This window comes from Eubalaena glacialis, chromosome 4, assembly GCF_028564815.1.
Source record: "Eubalaena glacialis isolate mEubGla1 chromosome 4, mEubGla1.1.hap2.+ XY, whole genome shotgun sequence".
Taxonomy (NCBI): domain Eukaryota; kingdom Metazoa; phylum Chordata; class Mammalia; order Artiodactyla; family Balaenidae; genus Eubalaena; species Eubalaena glacialis.
In genome coordinates, this window is record NC_083719.1 from 62,980,910 (window position 1) to 62,994,732 (window position 13,823).

Below are 13,823 nucleotides of genomic sequence, written 5' to 3' on the forward strand. Positions count from 1 at the left end.
CATCATTAAAATAATTCACTTACCATTTCAACAGCTTACCCTTTTTTTTTTTGAATTTTTAACTCTTCATAAACAAATTTCCTGATCCCTAGTGTTAAATCCCCTATTTAAATTAAAATCTGGTGCTCTGTTACTCAGAAACTGATGGATAAGATCACATCTACTTCAAAATTCCATCAATCAAATAAATTTTATTACCTGATTTATCAGAGAAATAGCTCTGAGCTTGTGTACCTAAATTATCCTCCCTATTATAAACAGGTGAGGAAAATACCCTAAAATAGATGGAGGTAACTTACATGATATTATAGCACATATAATACAAGATGATTAAGTGTCTGATATAAACTTTTCAGAGACACCTGAAAACTCACTTTAGAAACTAACTTTAGAAACAAACCATTTATTTTTCACTCTAATATAAATTAATATGTATGTATTTACATACATACACATACATATATAAAACAAAATTGTCTAGTGTTGATTAGCTGTTTGTGAGTGAAAAAATGGTTACAAATTGATTAACCAGCTTAATTCTGTACTTAACAATTCAACTGTTTTGGGGTACAGACAAAAAGTCAGTGCATTTGTAAACTCCATGGAGTCAGATACTCAAGCATACACTTTAAATAAGAACCCTCCTCAACATCACAAGCATTGGACAGCAAGAATATATGGACTCTGATGCAGTTCCTACTCCATAAGCAGACTAGACAGCACTTGACTTACTTTTAAAACAATTTCTTAAAAGAAATATATAAAGAAATGCATGTTTGCTAAAAGTCCTTTAAAATTACCTCAAAACAACATTAAATCCTGTTCACTGAGAAGAGCCCGCTGAATTGAATTCCTGTTTTGAAATGCCTAGTTAACAGTTTAGAATATTGCCTTGTGAGGATTGACTAGAGACGTGGTTGATGTGAAGACCCAGACAGAGTACACGGCTCCAATCCCAATAGTCCTCTGATTGGCTGCTTGATGGAAATGGATCGCCTTTAAAATAGCTATACACCTTAAAATGATCTATAATAAACAGTTTCCCAACAACCATTATTATTTGTAAATTGAAATGCATTAATCATTCAGAAAAGATTTCTTGCAAAATATATAAATAAATGTTAACTGCATATTCTGTAAATATACTTAACATTGCTAGACCAGACCGCCAGTGACGGGCTGCTGTATTTCAGTACTGTGTGTCAAATTTATTAGAAATTTAAAAAGAAAGATTTTGGAGGGACTCAGCTGCCTTCATTAGTTGGCTTTAAAATGTGTAATAAAATGGGAGACAATATCTTCTCATAAATACATGGAATCGATATGGAAAAGTAAACTATACAGCAGACAAGATTAGAGAACACCAGAGTGTACCAGAGTGGTCACCAGAGTGAAATATCTTCCAGTATAAAAAAAGGGAAGAAATCTATACACCCAGTTATAGTAAGTATGTTTCAATTAAAGATGCAGCTCACTCTCACTCCTGGCAAGAATTAATTGGTAATGGCACTGCTGCCAGCAGTGCAAAAATATCCTGAGAAATTATTCAGATTACAACAAAAGACAGGGCTTTCATCACTAAGTTTTTGCACAAAACACAGCTTTAGATATCATAAATAAATTAATTTAAAAAGCAGATAACCTTCACTGTGTTGAACACAAAAAGGGGATGTGACCCAGACATTTGTTAATTCTCCCATTGGCTAATATCAGAAAAAAAGATTGCATTAAGTGTCTGTTTATAACTTTCTAGTTAACTATGGCCAATAATATACATGGAGGTAATCTGTAGTTCAAGTTTTTCATCTCTTTTTCCCCAACTAGCTACAAGCTGAACTCTAAAATTTACACTGAAATATACAATTCCAATTTTCAAAAGATCCTCCTCCTGGACAAGGGATATTCAAATTTTTTGTGCAATCTTGATGCAGAGCCCAAACAGTCCTATGAAGAGAGACAGTATATTTTTTAATCAATTGGCACTGAAATTTAACTTTCCTTAGCTGCGTTCTAGTAGCTTGGCCAAGTTATCTCGTAATTCTGTTAGTTCAAAGATTTTTCCATCAAGAATTTCTAACAGTGTCTTCAGGTTATTGCGAAAAGCTTCTTGTTCATTCTGACTTTTCTCCAGACGTTGCTCCAAGTCAGACAGTTGTCCTTCCAGATCTTTGTTCCGAATTTCTACTTCCTTTAGAAACAGAAGTGTGATATATATATGTGCGTCAGTTTAAGACTTAACAAACAATACAATTTTTGTTATGACTAATACTGTGGTAGTTAATGCAGCTTGATAATTAGGATGACCTTCTGAGTCTCAATGCAATTTAAGGAGGTTTTTAGATTTTGCCATCTGAGAAATCCATGTGGTTTTATTGATTGGCTCGTTCATGAACACATCTGTCCCCCCAGCACAAATTTCCTGACTGCTTGCTTTGTGCCAGGCAACACTAGTCTAGGCACTTCAAATACTGAGATCGGATGAAGACCCATTTTGTGGATTATCGCATCTCTTTTCTATTTCTGCCCATGTCCTTTTCCTCTGGCACAATTGTTAGCAATCTCAGATGAAAGCAGGCAGAGAAAAAGAGAGAAATTAATTTTTTCTCCTTATTGGAAATTTTGGAGAAAGATTTAGAGAAGAAAAATGACTCAAATAAGGTTTTAGGATCCTCTGAATATGTTAATTATTCTTTGTTTCGCCTCAATATCAAATGAATGCATATGGTAGAGAATATAGCTCACCTGCTAAAAACTGTAGTGAAGATATATAATAACTGTACATATAAGAGAATTATACAACTAACAATTCCAATATACTGCAGATTAAGGAAAGAAAAAAATGACAAAAGGGAAGTAAAAGTTCATGACAACAAAAACATTTTTAACTTTTTAAACAGAATAAAATCTGGCATACTTAAAAATTATTTAGAAGTTACTATATATTACATCTGAAGGACAGTAGATTTTCTTAAAAAAATTATTGAAAGGCAATCTGGTAAATGTTAAATGAAAATAACAGAACATGAAGCAGCACACTGCAACGAGGCAAAAATTTGTATGCATGAGGACAAACAATGGGAATTAAAGTACACACAGAAAATAGGAAACAGTTCTGGTTGTTGGCATCATGAGCACTTCTTTCCAAAATGTATTTGTCCTATAATACCAGTAAAATTAAACTTTTGAGAAAAATAATTGGAAAATTGACTTGAATACATATAAGAAAGTAACGATTGATTTAGCATTCTCAACACAAAGAAATATTCACATGTTTAAGAGCAAAGCTCAAGCAAAAGGACACCACAGATGAGTCGAAGAGCCTGGGAAAATACAAAAAAAGGAAGAAAGCAGTTATAATGACTTATAAAGAAAGAATTTAGGGAATTCCAATCTAATCTTAAAGTATTTACTGTTAGATGTTAACCAGGTATGTTTCTAATCTTTTTCCTTTGAATAATCTACAAGGTGAAGATAAGTAAACTGAGAGCAGATTCTGAAACCAATAAAATATTTATAAATATAAAGCCAAGTTCATGGAGGCTCTAAACTATGGGGGAGAAAACAGACCCTGGGATCAAATGTAAAAATTCCACTCATGATTGCACAGCATGCTCTCTTGCCTGCTTAAACAATAAGCTTAAGAGTACTGTAGAATGTTTCCAACTGTAAAAATAGACCAAATGTCATTCACTAGAAAACACCCACTTCACCAGGCACCGCCCAGTTTGCCCTCTAAAGCCGGCCTTAAAAATGAAAGGCTTCCTTGTTCTCCTTGCCAATCAATGAAACATCCAACCATTTTCAGTGGAAGCAAGCAAAACACCAAATTCCCTCAGCTATTAAAATTGAGTTGTTCTCTCTAGGAGTCTTGTGCTCTAAGCCATGTCTCTGATGGAGGAATTTCACTAGGCCCGTAACAAAAGGGATCCAATACAATGCTGTTGGTGCTGGTCTATTCTGAGGCAGAGAATAAGATCCCAGAGGAAGAACAGACAACCCAGGATCAGTATGAAGCAACCTGATTGGTGGCATGTCCCAGTTTTCTACCTTCTGTCTATATTTTCCATCCCTTCTTCTTGACTTTTATTCTTCCTCTCAACTCATTCTTCTGCTTATTATCATTTTTGTGCTAGTATTTCCCCTTCTCCTTTACCGATATGTGAGCATATGCCAGGGGCACCAAGATAAAGCACTAAGGCCAGAATTTGCTAAATCCCTTTTGAGTGCTTTAAAAGGCAGTAACTGAAAGTATATAAATACAAATGCTCTGTATTTGTTAGATATGGAGTCTACAACACTACAGTGATTTAAAAAATGTAAACAATTATTACCACCATCAATGGGACCAGGTCAGGTTATAAATTTAAATCTTGCATCATTTAATCTAAATAAAAGCTACAAAAAATTGTCTTTATTGATACCTGATTCACACCTTAAACTCTTAAAAGTAAGATATATTATTGTTCTATTAGATTATTAACCTTCATATATAACATGACATAAATCATCAAAACAAGTATTAATAATTCAACAGAAAAATGGGTAAAAGAAGAAGTTATTCAACAATTATTACTGTCTTCTACATACTAGGCACTGAAGATAAAGTAGAAAATAAACAAAGACGGGCCCTGTTTTGATGGAGCATGCATTCTAGAAGGCAGATACTGGTAACAAAGAAGTCAACAGAACAGACGTCTGTGTAACCGAGGAAATCACTGTGTACACTGAAATCTTTCAACCATCTTTCCAAACTGTGTAAACCAATAATAAGAACAAATAAAATGACACGAATTCCACAACTTCAACTAGAAGAAAGAGAACAATACAAACTTCAAGTTACCTATAATTAGGAGATATAAGCACCAGTTTCTAGCAAAGATATTTCTCAAGTTCTTACTCTCTTCACAGAGGGCAAGGCAGGGTTGTGGGGAAATGTACAGAAGAAGGAAGAGGAGAATGAAAGGCCTAAGACTGAACTCTAATAATCCAAAGAAAGTGAAAGACCACTGAAAGTGCCAAAATACTGGTGGAAAACAAAAAGTCCTGGTAGACCAGAGCAGCCTACAAGAAGCGAATTCACAGTGTACAGGACACTCGAGAAAGCAACCTTGGAAAGGCATACTTCTGAGAGTAAAAAGAAGAGAAAGGGACTTTGGGGATAGCTAATCATAAAATAAATGGTCCTTCCACTGGGAAATTCATTTAGAAAGTCCAAAAATTATGATATGGGCAAAGGTATACCAGGCAGGGGTTGTAATAGTGGTAGAAAAAGTAGCGAAGAAAGACACCTTTAATGCTAAAAGTGACAACACACAATGAAGCTATAACAATTATGTTTATGTACCAAGAAACACAGTAGCCACCTTTATAAAGTAGAAACTACAGGAGCTGTAAGGAGACATAGAAAAAAATACACTGATAAGAGCTTTTAATATTCCACTCTCAATATAGGACAGATCAAGAGGAACAACAACAAAAAAGGTAAGGATATAGAAGCCTTAAACTACAAAATCAATAAAGAGCATTCACAAAATTGATCATATGCTAGATTACACAAAAAATTGGTAAATTATGCAAAGCAGAAATTACATAAACAAACCCTTGTGATCACAATACAGTAAAACTAGAAATAAGTAACTAAATCATAAAACTAAAAGGCCCTTCCAAGAGCAAATTAAAACATGTTCTTTTAAATACTTCTAGCGTGAAAGGGAAATAAAACCAAAATTACAGAATTTCAAGAAATAATGATAATGGAAACACTGTCAGAATCTATGGGACACATTAAAGCAATGACCAGAGGAAAATCTATAGCCTTAAACACAAATACATAAAAAATGAAAATAAAGGAATTAAATTCCCTTCTCAAAATGCTAGAAAAAGAATAAAAAAGTAAACCAAAACAAAGCATAAGGCAGAAATAAAGATAAAAGTAAAAATTCATTAGGTAGAGGACAGAAAAAGAGTAACACTGATTAATAAGTCAAAATCTCCTTTCGCAAAAAACTTAAAATAGACATACCATTACTTAAGAAAGAAAAGGAAAAAACACAACTACATAAAATAAGAAATTATAAGAGTTCCCACCGAATATTTGAAAACCCAGACGTAAAGCTTAAACAGCCCAATATCTGCAGAAGAAATAGAGTAATCAAGGAATTACTCCATAAAAAGCACCAGGCCCAGATGGTTTCAAGAGGAAGTTCTATTAAACTTTCAAAGACTAGACAGTTCCAATATGACATAAATTATTCCAGAGCATAGAAAATAAAAAAAATCTTCCAAATTATCTTATGAAGCTAGTATAGCCTTGATACCTAAATCTTATAAATCAGCCCCCACCTGAAAAAGGAAGAAAGTTACAGACCAATATTACAAATGAATATCATGTAAAAACTGTAAATAATAGGGAACAAAAATCTGGTACCACATTAATAAAATGATACACCACAGCTAAGTGGTATTTATTCTAGGAATGCAATGTGGTTCACTTTTAGAAAATCCATTAATAAAATAAACCATATGAATGGATCTGGGGAGAAAAACTATGATTATCTCGATAGATACTAAAAAAGCTATTAACAAAATTCACTCATTCGTGGTAAAAACACTCAAGGAAATAGGAATAAGCCACTCTCATAATATGGTAAGATATGTATATTTTAATGGTAAAGCCAGCATTTCAATTAATGGAAAAATATTAGAGGCATTTCCACAAAGATCAGGAACAAGATAAGTCTGTCACCTCCACTACTGTTTAACACTGTACCTGTATTTTTTGTTTGTTTACTCCTCAGTGCGTGAGATCTTTTTTTTTTTTTTAACATCTTTATTGGAGTATAATTGCTTCACACTGTTGTGTTAGTTTCTGCTGTAAAACAAAGTGAATCAGCTATATGCATACGTATATCCCCATATCCCCTCCCTCTTGCATCTCCCTCCCACCCTCCTTATCCCACCCCTCTAGGTGGTTGCAAAGCACAGAACTGATCTCCCTGTGCTGTGCAGCTGCTTCCCACTAGCTGTTTTACATTTGGTAGTGTATATATGTCCATGTCACTCTCTCACTTCGTCCCAGCTTACCCTTCCCCCTCCTGGTGTACTCAAGTCCATTCTCTATGTCTGTGTCTTTATTCCTGTCCTGCCCCTAGGTTCATCAGAACCATTTCTTTTTAGATTCCATATATATATGTTAGCATACAGTATTTGTTTTTCTCTTTCTGACTTACTTCACTCTGTATGACAGACTCTAGGTCCATCCACCTCACTACAAATAACTCAATTTCGATTCTTCTTATGCCTGAGTAATATTCCATTCTATATATGTGCCACATCTTCTTTATCCATTCATCTGTTGGTGGATACTTAGGTTGCTTCCATGTACTGGCTATTGTAAATAGAGCTGCAATGAACATTGTGGTACATGACTCTTTTTTTTTTTTTTTTTTTTAAAGATTTGATGAAAGTTCATAATAATGCAGTTGACAAGAAAATTAGTTATTTCTGAGATATACATTTTAAAGTAATAACTAGGATTATGACTTATAACATTATACCAGAACATATAAGATTTTTAGAAATTTCATGTAATGTCTGAAACATTTATATTAACATGTTTCCATACAAATAACCCAATGAAAGTTTAGTATTAGTTGTTTTGTTTGTTTGTTTATACTGCAGGTTCTTATTAGTCATCAATTTTATACACATCAGTGTATACATGTCAATCCCAATCGCCCAGTTCAGCACACCACTATCCCCACCCCACCGCAGTTTTCCCCCCTTGGTGTCGACATGTCTGTTCTCTACATCTGTGTCTCAACTTCTGCCCTGCAAACCGGCTCATCTGTACCATTTTTCTAGGGTCCACATACATGCGTTAATATACAATATTTGTTTTTCTCTTTCTGACTTACTTCACTCTGTAAGACAGTCTCTAGATTCATCCACGTCTCAACAAATGACTCAATTTCGTTCCTTCTTATGGCTGAGTAATATTCCATTGTATATATGTACCACATCTTCTTTATCCATTCGTCTGTTGATGGGCATTTAGGTTGCTTCCATGACCTGGCTATTGTAAATAGTGCTGCAATGAACATTCGGGTGCATGTGTCTTTTTGAATTACGGTTTTCTCTGGGTATATGCCCAGTAGTGGGATTCCTGGGTCATATGGTAATTCTATTTTTAGTTTTTTAAGGAACCTCCATATTGTTCTCCATAGTGGCTGTATCAATTTACATTCCCACCAACAGTGCAAGAGGGTTCCCTTTTCTCCACACCCTCTCCAGCATTTGTTGTTTGTAGATTTTCTGATGATGCCCATTCTAATTGGTGTGAGGTGATACCTCATTGTAGTTTTGATTTGCATTTCTCTAATAATTAGTGATGTTGAGCATCTTTTCATGTGCTTCTTGGCCGTCTGTATGTCTTCTTTGGAGAAATGTCTATTTAGGTCTTCTGCCCATTTTTGGATTGGGGTGTTTGTTTCTTTAATATTGAGCTGAATGAGCTGTTTATATATTTTGGAGATTAATCCTTTGTCCGTTGATTCGTTTGCAAATATTTTCTCCCATTCTGAGGGTTGTCTTTTCGTCTTGTTTATGGTTTCCTTTGCTGTGCAAAAGCTTTGAAGTTTCATTAGGTCCCATTTGTTTATTTTTGTTTTTATTTCCATTACTCTAGGAGGTGGATCAAAAAAGATCTTGCTGTGATTTATGTCAAAGAGTGTTCTTCCTATGTTTTCCTCTAAGAGTTTTATAGTGTCCAGTCTTACATTTAGGTCTGTAATCCATTTTGAGTTTATTTTTGTGTATGGTGTTAGGGAGTATTCTAATTTCATTCTTTTACATGTAGCTGTCCAGTTTTCCCAGCACCACTTATTGAAGAGACTGTCTTTTCTCCATTGTATATCTTTGCCTCCTTTGTCATAGATTAGTTGACCATAGGTGCGTGGGTTTATCTCTGGGCTTTCTATCTTGTTCCATTGATCTATGTTTCTGTTTTTGTGCCAGTACCATATTGTCTTGATTACTGTAGCTTTGTAGTATAGTCTGAAGTCAGGGAGTCTGATTCCTCCAGCTCCGTTTTTTTCCCTCAAGACTGCTTTGGCTATTCGGGGTCTTTTGTGTCTCCATACAAATTTTAAGATGATTTTTTCTAGCTCCGTATAAAATGCCATTGGTAATTTGATAGGCATTGCATTGAATCTGTAGATTGCTTTGGGTAGTATAGTCATTTTCACAATGTTGATTCTTCCAATCCAAGAACATGGTATATCTCTCCATCTGTTGGTATCATCTTTAATTTCTTTCATCAGTGTCTTATAGTTTTCTGCATACAGGTCTTTTGTCTCCCTAGGTAGGTTTATTCCTAGGTATTTTATTCTTTTTGTTGCAATGGTAAATGGGAGTGTTTCCATAATTTCTCTTTCAGATTTTTCATCATTAGTGTATAGGAATGCAAGAGATTTCTGTGCATTAATTTTGTATCCTGCAACTTTACCATATTCATTAATTAGCTCTAGCAGTTTTCTGGTGGCAGTTTTAGGATTCTCTATGTATAGTATCATGTCATCTGCAAACAGTGACAGTTTTACTTCTTCTTTTCCAATTTGTATTCCTTTTATTTCTTTTTCTTCTCTGATTGCCATGGCTAGGACTTCCAGAACTATGTTGAATAATAGTGGTGAGAGTGGACATCCTTGTCTCGTTCCTGATCTTAGAGGAAATGCTTTCAGTTTTTCACCATTGAGAATGATGTTTGCTGTGGGTTTGTCATATATGGCCTTTATTATGTTGAGGTAGGTTCCCTCTATGCCTACTTTCTGGAGAGTTTTTATCATAAATGGGTGTTGAATTTTGTCAAAAGCTTTTTCTGCATCTATTGAGATGATCATATGGTTTTTATTCTTCAATTTGTTAATATGGTGTATCACATTGATTGATTTGCGTATATTGAAGAATCCTTGCATCCCTGGGATAAATCCCACTTGATCGTGGTGTATGATCCTTTTAATGTGTTGTTGGATTCTGTTTGCTAGTATTTTGTTGAGGATTTTTGCATCTATATTCATCAGTGATATTGGTCTGTAATTTTCTTTTTTTGTAGTATCTTTGTCTGGTTTTGGTATCAGGGTGATGGTGGCCTCATAGAATGAGTTTGGGAGTGTTCCTTCCTCTGCAATTTTTTGGAAGAGTTTGAGAAGGATAGGTGTTAGCTCTTCTCTAAATGTTTGATAGAATTCACCTGTGAAGCCATCTGGTCCTGGACTTTTGTTTGTTGGAAGATTTTTAATCACAGTTTCAATTTCATTACTTGTGATTGGTCTGTTCATATTTTCTGCTTCTTCCTGGTTCAGTCTTGGAAGGTTATACCTTTCTAAGAATTTGTCCATTTCTTCCAGGTTGTCCATTTTATTGGCATAAAGTTGCTTGTAGTAGTCTCTTAGGATGCTTTGTATTTCTGCGGTGTCTGTTGTAACTTCTCCTTTTTCATTTCTGATTTTATTGATTTGAGTCCTCTCCCTCTTTTTCTTGATGAGTCTGGCTAATGGCTTATCAATTTTGTTTATATTCTCAAAGAACCAGCTTTTAGTTTTATTGATCTTTGCTATTGTTTTCTTTGTTTCTATTTCATTTATTTCTGCTCTGATCTTTATGATTTCTTTCCTTCTGCTAACTTTGGGTTTTGTTTGTTCTTCTTTCTCTAGTTTCTTTAGGTGTAAGGTTAGATTGTTTACTTGAGATTTTTCTTGTTTCTTTAGGTAGGCTTGTATAGCTATAAACTTCCCTCTTAGAACTGCTTTTGCAGCATCCCATAGGTTTTGGGTTGTCGTGTTTTCATTGTCATTTGTCTCTAGGTATTTTTTGATTTCCTCTTTGATTTCTTCAGTAATCTCTTAGTTATTTAGTAACGTATTGTTTAGCCTCCATGTGTTTGTGTATTTTATGCTTTTTCCCCTGTAATTCATTTCTAATCTCATAGCGTTGTGGTCAGAAAAGATGCTTGATATGATTTCAATTTTCTTAAATTTACTGAGGCTTGATTTGTGACCCAAGATGTGATCTATCCTGGAGAATGTTCCGTGCGCACTTGAGAAGAACGTGTAATCTGCTGTTTTTGGATGGAATGTCCTATAAATATCAATTAAATCTGTCTGGTCTATTGTGTCATTTAAAGCTTCTGTTTCCTTATTTATTTTCACTTTGGATGATCTGTCCATTGGTGTAAGTGAGGTGTTAAAGTCCCCCACTATTATTGTGTTACTATCAATTTCCTCTTTTATAGCTATTAGCAATTGCCTTATGTAATGAGGTGCTCCTATGTTGGGTGCATATATATTTATAATTGTTATATCTTCTTCTTGGATTGATCCCTTGATCATTATGTAGTGTCCTTCCTTGTCTCTTGTAACATTCTTTATTTTAAAGTCTATTTTATCTGATATGAGTATAGCTACTCCAGCTTTCTTTTGATTTCCATTTGCATGGAATATCTTTTTCCATCCCCTCACTTTCAGTCTGTATGTGTCCCTAGGTCTAAAGTGGGTCTCTTGTAGACAGCATATATATGGGTCTTGTTTTTGTATCCATTCAGCAAGCCTGTGTCTTTTGGCTGGAGCATTTAATCCATTCACGTTTAAGGTAATTATCGATATGTATGATCCTATGACCATTTTCTTAATTGTTTTGGGTTTGTTTTTGTAGGTCCTTTTCTTCTCTTGTGTTTCCCACTTAGAGAAGTTCCTTTAACATTTGTTGTAGAGCTGGTTTGGTGGTGCTGAATTCTCTTAGCTTTTGCTTGTCTGTAAAGCTTTTGATTTCTCCATCAAATCTAAATGAGATCCTTGCCGGGTAGAGTAATCTTGGTTGTAGGTTCTTCCCTTTCATCACTTGAAGTATATCATGCCACTCCCTTCTGGCTTGTAGAGTTTCTGCTGACAAATCAGCTGTTAACCTTATGGGAGTTCCCTTGTATGTTATTTGTCGTTTTTCCCTTGCTGCTTTCAATAATTTTTCTTTGTCTTTAATTTTTGCCACTTTGATTACTATGTGTCTCGGCGTGCTTCTCCTTGGGTTTATCCTGTATGGGACTCTCTGCGCTTCCTGGACTTGGGTGGCTATTTCCTTTCCCATGTTAGGGAAGTTTTCGACTATAATCTCTTCAAATATTTTCTCTGGTCCTTTCTCTCTCTCTTCTCCTTCTGGGACCCCTCTAATGCAAATGTTGTTGCGTTTAATGTTGTCCCAGAGGTCTCTTAGGCTGTCTTCATTTCTTTTCATTCTTTTTTCTTTAGTCTGTTCCGCAGCAGTGAATTCCACCATTCTGTCTTCCAGGTCACTTATCCGTTCTTCTGCCTCAGTTATTCTACTATTGATTCCTTCTAGTGTAGTTTTCATTTCAGTTATTGTATTGGTCATCTCTGTTTGTTTGTTCTTTAATTCTTCTAGGTCTTTGTTAATCATTTCTTGCATCTTCTCAATCTTTGCCTCCATTCTTATTCCAAGATCCTGGATCATCTTCACTATCATTATTCTGAATTCTTTTTCTGGAAGGTTGCCTATCTCCACTTCATTTAGTTGTTTTTCTGGGGTTTTTTCTTGTTCCTTCATCTGGTATATAGCCCTCTGCCTTTTCATCTTGTCTATCTTTCTGTAAATGTGGTTTCTGTTCCACAGGCTGCAGGACTGTAGTTTTTCTTGCTTCTGCTGTCTGCCCTCTGGTGGTTGAGGCTATCTAAGAGGCTTGATGGGAGGCTCTGGAGGTGGGTAGAGCTGACTGTTGCTGTGGCAGTCAGAGCTCTGTAAAACTTTAATCCACTTGACTGTTGCTGGGTGGGGCTGGGTTCCCTCCCTGTTGGTTGTTTTGCCTGAGGCAACCCAACACTGGAGCCTACCCGGGCTCTTTGGTGGGGCTAATGGCAGACTCTGGGAGGGCTCACGCCAAGGAGTACTTCCCAGAACCTCCGCTGCCAGTGTCCCTGTCCCCACGGTGAAACAGAGCCAGCCCCCGCCTCTGCAGGAGACCCCCCAACACCAGCAGTTATGTCTGGTTCAGTCTCCCCCAGGGTCACTGCTCCTTCCCCTGGGTCCCGATGCACACACTATTTTGTGTACGCCCTCCAAGAGTGGGTTCTCTGTTTCCCCAGTCCTGTCGAAGTCCTGCAATCAATTCCCACTAGGCTTCAAAGTCTGATTCTCTATGAATTCCTCCTCCCGTTGCCAGACCCCCAGGTTGGGAAGCCTGACGTGGGGCTCAGAACTTTCACTCCAGTGGGTGGACTTCTGTGGTATAAGTGCTCACCAGTCTGTGAGTCACCCACCCAGCAGTTATGGGATTTGATTTTACTCTGATTGCGCCCCTCCTACCGTCTCGCTGTGGCTTCTCCTCTGTCCTTGGACGTGGGGTATCCTCCTTGGTGAAGTCCAGTGTCTTCCTGTCGATGATTGTCCAGCAGCCAGTTGTGATTCTGGTGCTCTCGCAAGAGGGAGTGAGAGCACGTCCTTCTACTCCGCCATCTTGGTTAATCCCATCCTTTTTTTTTTTTTTAATTCTTTATTTTATTTATTTATTTTTGGCTGTGTTGGGTCTTCCTTTCTGTGCGAGGGCTTTCTCCAGTTGCGGCAAGCGGGGGCCACTCTTCATCGTGGTGCGCGGGGCTCTCACTATCGTGGCCTCTCTTGTTGTGGAGCACAGGCTCCAGACGCGCAGGCTCAGTAATTGTGGCTCACGGGCCTAGTTGCTCCGCGGCATGTGGGATCTTCCCAGACCAGGGCTCGAACCTGTGTACCCTGCATTGGCAGGCAGATTCTCAACCACT

The 13,823-nt window shown here is 36.5% G+C and overlaps 1 protein-coding gene across 2 annotated transcripts in view; it reads right to left on the bottom strand.

Moving 5' to 3' along the window:
• Positions 1–1,836: 1,836 nt before the first annotated feature.
• HOMER1 (homer scaffold protein 1) overlaps positions 1,837–13,823 on the bottom strand; it is a 125,036-nt gene continuing 113,049 nt past the window's right edge. The window contains exon 9 of one of the 2 annotated variants that reach the window (XM_061187939.1): positions 1,837–2,188. In XM_061187939.1, coding sequence (XP_061043922.1) covers positions 2,000–2,188 — 189 coding nt within the window. In that variant the 3' untranslated portion in view covers positions 1,837–1,999. The remainder of the gene's footprint in view (positions 2,189–13,823) is intronic. The other variant, XM_061187940.1, reaches the window with a different exon arrangement.